At 47.7% G+C, this 5,000-nt stretch overlaps 1 protein-coding gene across 1 annotated transcript in view; it reads left to right on the top strand.

Annotated features, from left to right (window-relative positions):
* The window catches only part of spag9a (sperm associated antigen 9a), a gene marked incomplete at its 5' end in the record, with an annotated part of 51,899 nt that overhangs the window by 15,525 nt on the left and 31,374 nt on the right, over positions 1-5,000 (top strand). Inside the window, 3 exon segments of the mRNA XM_080523590.1 lie at positions 2,794-2,864; positions 3,160-3,248; positions 3,586-3,736. Of these exon segments, the coding sequence (XP_080379716.1) occupies positions 2,794-2,864; positions 3,160-3,248; positions 3,586-3,736 (311 nt within the window).

The following is a 5,000-nucleotide window of genomic DNA, read 5'->3' as shown; positions in this document are numbered from 1 at the left end:
TCCTTCTCCTTCTCCTTCTCCTTCTCCTTCTCCTCCTCCTCCTCCTCCTCCTCATCATCATCTGTCACCATGCATTTCATCCATGCATACGAAATGTGACCGATGAATCACTCTGTTCGGTGCTGGATCAGTGTTGTGTTCTGTGTGTCCGACCTAGGATCTCCATCCTTCCGCTCCAGAAACCCTCCCTCCAGGGGGTGTAAAGTAGATTGATATCACCGCCACCCGACAGAGATTAAATTCATTAGTAAAATGGTCCTGGAGACGGGTGAACGGCCTACGTTACGTAGCGTGCACATCAGACAGATTGAAACAGGCCCTCCTCCTCCTCCTCGCTGTTCTCCCATCATCTCGCGTCCACCCTTGAGAATCCGATGCTATCCGTGATGAAGAGCCGGCATAAATCACCGCTCGCTGCACCCACACACACTAGGCCTGCCTGGCTGATGACATCATTATAAATGGACCGCTACGCCGCTACAACAACAGCCTTGTTGCCATGGATCCCTAGCAGCCACTACATCATATTAATGGCAGTGTCGACCTTGTCACAGTGGTGCGATGGTTGCTACGGTCCTCTTGCACATCGCTCCCCCGTGTTGTAATGTCCCGCCTGCCAAGATTGTGCTGCCTGCCTGCGGTTAGCCTGGTTATTAGCACGCCGCTCCAATCTCAGGCCTAACAACAAACTGTATGGCCTACATAAAGTCAGGTCACATTTTAATGGTCATTTAGGCTATACAATATACAGGATACATTGTAATTAAATGCTTTAGCCGTAAGCAACTCTTCGACACAACACAATAATCAGACAACATCAATATCAATTAGGCTAGCAGTTGTAGTTGTAATAATATAACACAATGAGGGAACATTGATAATAGGAAAACAGTGGTCGATAGCATGAAGTGTAAAGTGCTCTCATAATGAGTAAGTGTGTGTGTGTGTGTGTGTGTGTGTGTGAGAGAGAGATAGTGTGTGTGTGTGTGTGTGTGTGTGTGTGTGTGTGTGTGTGTGTGTGTGTGTGTGGAGGGTGGGGCTGAGGGTTAAGATATTAAGATGCTCTAAGTTAGATCGCTTCACATTGAAAGAACCACAGAAGGGATATTTCACTTCTCTTTCACATTTTTCGTCTTCCAATTCCTTGAGTCATGACGGAAGCATAGACTCCCTCTTGAATTAAAACCCATTTCCGACAAGCGGTAGTGGTTGTGTGTAATTGATAGGGAGCTCTCTCTCTCTCTCTCTCTCTCTCTCTCTCTCTCTCTCTCTCTCTCTCTCTCTCTCTCTCTCTCTCTCTCTCTCTCTCTCTCTCTCTCTCTCTCTACCCGGGGTTGCGGTACAGCGCTCCGCGGGGCTTAGGCTAAACCTCCCAGTGTAATCGGGGGGATTAGATGTTTTTGTCACCTCTTAAGTCGGGTGTATTTAAAATCATTTGAGAAGAGATTACCGCTTCTCAGCGCTGTGAAGTTCCCCCCACTGTTGTGACAAGTACTCCCCGACTCGCGTCATTACTGCTGGAATGAGGACACCTTGTGGCGGGTGGCTGTAATTACACCAGGTCGGCCAGACAGGTCCAGTGACTAGGCACCTCGAGCTACATCCGGTGATGTGGTGATGATGATGGCCTGCCGTGAGAACACAAGCTGTAGGCCAGGCTGTTGTGTATGAGCATCAACATCTTCAATATAATGTGTCTGATCCAATAACTTTTGAAAACCTTTTATCTCTCTGTCTCTGTCTGTCTGCCTCTCTCTCTCTCTCTCTCTCTCTCTCTCTCTCTCTCTCTCTGTCTCTGTCTGTCTCTCTCTCTCTCTCTCTTTCTCTGTCTCTGTCTGTCTGTCTCTCTCTCTCTCTCTGTCTGTCTCTGTCTCTCTCTCTCTGTCTCTGTCTCTGTCTGTCTCTCTCTCTCTCTGTCTCTCTCTCTGTCTCTCTCTCTCTGTCTCTGTCCGTCTCTCTCTCTCTGTCTCTGTCCGTCTCTCTCTCTCTCTGTCTCTCTCTGTCTCTCTCTCTCTCTGTCTCTGTCTGTCTCTCTCTGTCTCTGTCTGTCTCTCTCTCTCTCTCTCTCTCTCTCTATGACTGACTGGCTGGTTGACTGACTGACTGACTGACTGACTGGCTGACTGGTTGACCGACTGACTGGCTGGTTGACTGACTGATTGACTGGCTGACTGGTTGACTGACTGACTGACTGGCTGGCTGGCTGACTGGTTGACTGACTGACTGACTGACTGACTGGCTGACTGGTTGACTGACTGGCTGACTGACTGACTGGCTGACTGGTTGACCGACTGACTGGCTGGTTGACTGACTGGCTGGTTGACTGACTGACTGACTGGCTGGTTGACTGACTGACTGGCTGGTTGACTGACTGACTGACTGACTGGCTGGTTGACTGACTGACTGGCTGACTGACTGGCTGGTTGACTGACTGACTGGCTGGTTGACTGACTGACTGACTGGCTGGTTGACTGACTGACTGGCTGGTTGACTGACTGACTGACTGACTGGCTGGTTGACTGACTGGCTGGTTGACTGACTGACTGACTGGCTGGTTGACTGACTGACTGGCTGACTGACTGGCTGGTTGACTGACTGACTGGCTGGTTGACTGACTGACTGGCTGACTGACTGGCTGGTTGACTGACTGGTTGACTGACTGACTGACTGACTGACTGGTTGACTGACTGACTGGCTGGTTGACTGACTGACTGGCTGACTGGCTGACTGACTGACTGACTGGCTGACTGACTGACTGGCTGACTGACTGACATTCTTTGTTCTCTGCTTCAGTCGGCAGGTTGGACGAGCGCGAGTCTGACCTGAAGAAAGAGTACAACTCACTACACCAGAGACACACGGAGGTAAAGGGAGGGAGGGAGGGAGGGAGGGAGGGGGGGAGGGGGGGAGGGAGGGAGAAGGAGGGTGGGGGTGGGGTGATACCAACCAAACCTACCATCATAAACTTCATCTGATGGGGACCCACATCTGTATTATGTATCAGCATGCAATTTCCACCTTTTTCATCGTACGTAATCGTACCTAGCCAATACTGTATAGGAACTCCTTCTCCCATAATGCATTTCCTTAGCCGTTTCCTAGATGTTTTCCTCAGGCTACAGAGCCCAGCCAACTAACCTCCACCTCTGCCCGTTGCAGATGATTCACAACTACATGGAGCATGTCGAGAGGATCAAAATCCAGCAGATGAGCGAAACGTCAGACTCAGGAACGATGGGCAGAATCAGGTCAGTCCACTACCCTGTCGCCACTGACGACAGGTGACAGGTGACAGTTGACAGGTGAGGTTTGGTGAAGGAACCGGTTGCTGTTTTTACAGGGCGATAGCCGCAGTGTCTATCGACGGCGTCTCGACACGACACTGTTGAGCCGTACTTAATTGTATTTTTATTATTTTATTGATCCTTTTATTACAGGTTAGTCCCATTGAGATAAAATCTCTTTTTCAAGAGAGAACTGTTTTTTTAAAAACCAAACGACAGTTGGTTTCCCTGGTTACCAGTTGTGTGGCTCTATCGCCGGTAACTCTTGGATCTGACTATCCGTCTCTTTCTGTCTCTCCAGGAAAGAGCGCCCCCTCTCTCTGGGGATCTTCCCCATGTCAGGAGGGGGGGTGTCGCTCACGCCCGACCCCCAGGCCAGGGTGGAGACGCCGGGCACCGAGGCCTGGAGGTTCAACGACCTGCCGCAGCCCCGCTCCAACGCCAGCCTCCAGGTGGGCAGAGACCTTTATTTATTTTTTATTTTATTCATTTTAATACATTTTTAATTAATTTTTTAATTAATTTTTAGTATTATTTTTAAATTATACTGTGGTGACCCACTTTACATAAGACATTCCCTAGACTAGGGAGGAGGTACGGCTCCTTTAAGACAAGGAGTTGAGAGTTCAACCCAGGGGCTTTCTGGGTATTTTACTGTTATTTTTCTAGGTGTTTACTGTTAGCCATTCCTGTTACTGACACGAGAGTTTCACGTGAAGTTGTTGTACTCTAATGCTGTTGCACTGTTATGCTATTGCTGCTGTTCTGACATTCAAAGTTGGGAAGTAAAACGTCCGACTCGACAACCTGTCTACCGTCTCCTCGTTTCTACGCACTCCCACAATACCTTTATTTAACCAGGTGAATACTCATTGAGATTTAAAATCTCTTTTCCAAGAGAGACCTGGCCAAGAGGACAGCATTATAAAGACAGATACATTTGGGTTTCAGACATACAGTATAAAACAGTGAACATAAGGCAGTATCATAATCAGGAATGCATAGGTGGCTGCGTTAAGTACAGAGACACTCTCTAGTACTTTCCCGTTCAAGGTCCTTCAAGATTCCACTAAAGGCATCGTAGGAGATCAGTTTTGCCAGGTTTGAGTCTTTCTGGAGGGTGTTCCAAGCAGAGGGGCAGCGTATTTACTTTATTTAACCTTTATTTAACCAGGAGGTCCCTTGAGATTTAAGTCTCTTTTTCAGTTGGGGGAGAGCTGGCTAAGATAACACACAAGTACAAGTACAAGGTTACAACATTTGAGAATAAAGCACGATAAAAACAGACACGGGACAACAGATAAATATTACAAAATCCATTGTAGGAATAGCAACTGTACTCTTCTGTTACACGTTTCTTAACCAGAGCTTTGAACTCTCCCAGGGAGATGATGAGGTTATTAATCTGTAGTGTGTTCTGGAGGTTATTCCATGACCAGGTTATTAATCTGTAGTGTGTTCTGGAGGTTATTCCATGACCAGGGCGCAAAATAAGAGAAATCTGCTCCCAGCGAGTCCTTGGTACCTCGTAGAGCGACAACCATCTAGTGGAACGAAAATCATAACAACTGTTGGTGAGTGATATGAGATGACATAGATGTGAAGGGAGTCAGTCAGTATGGCTGTGTAGGTTCTCTACTGTGTACTGAAATATTAATATCATATTAATAATGTACTGGGTTACCAGTTGCACATAAGACGCATAGAAGGAGGTTC

The sequence above is a fragment of the Nansenia antarctica genome, assembly GCF_963989245.1.
Source record: "Nansenia antarctica genome assembly, chromosome: 2".
Lineage (NCBI taxonomy): Eukaryota > Metazoa > Chordata > Actinopteri > Argentiniformes > Microstomatidae > Nansenia > Nansenia antarctica.
Note: the sequence above shows the minus strand (reverse complement) of the source record. Positions and strands in the feature narration are given on the sequence as shown.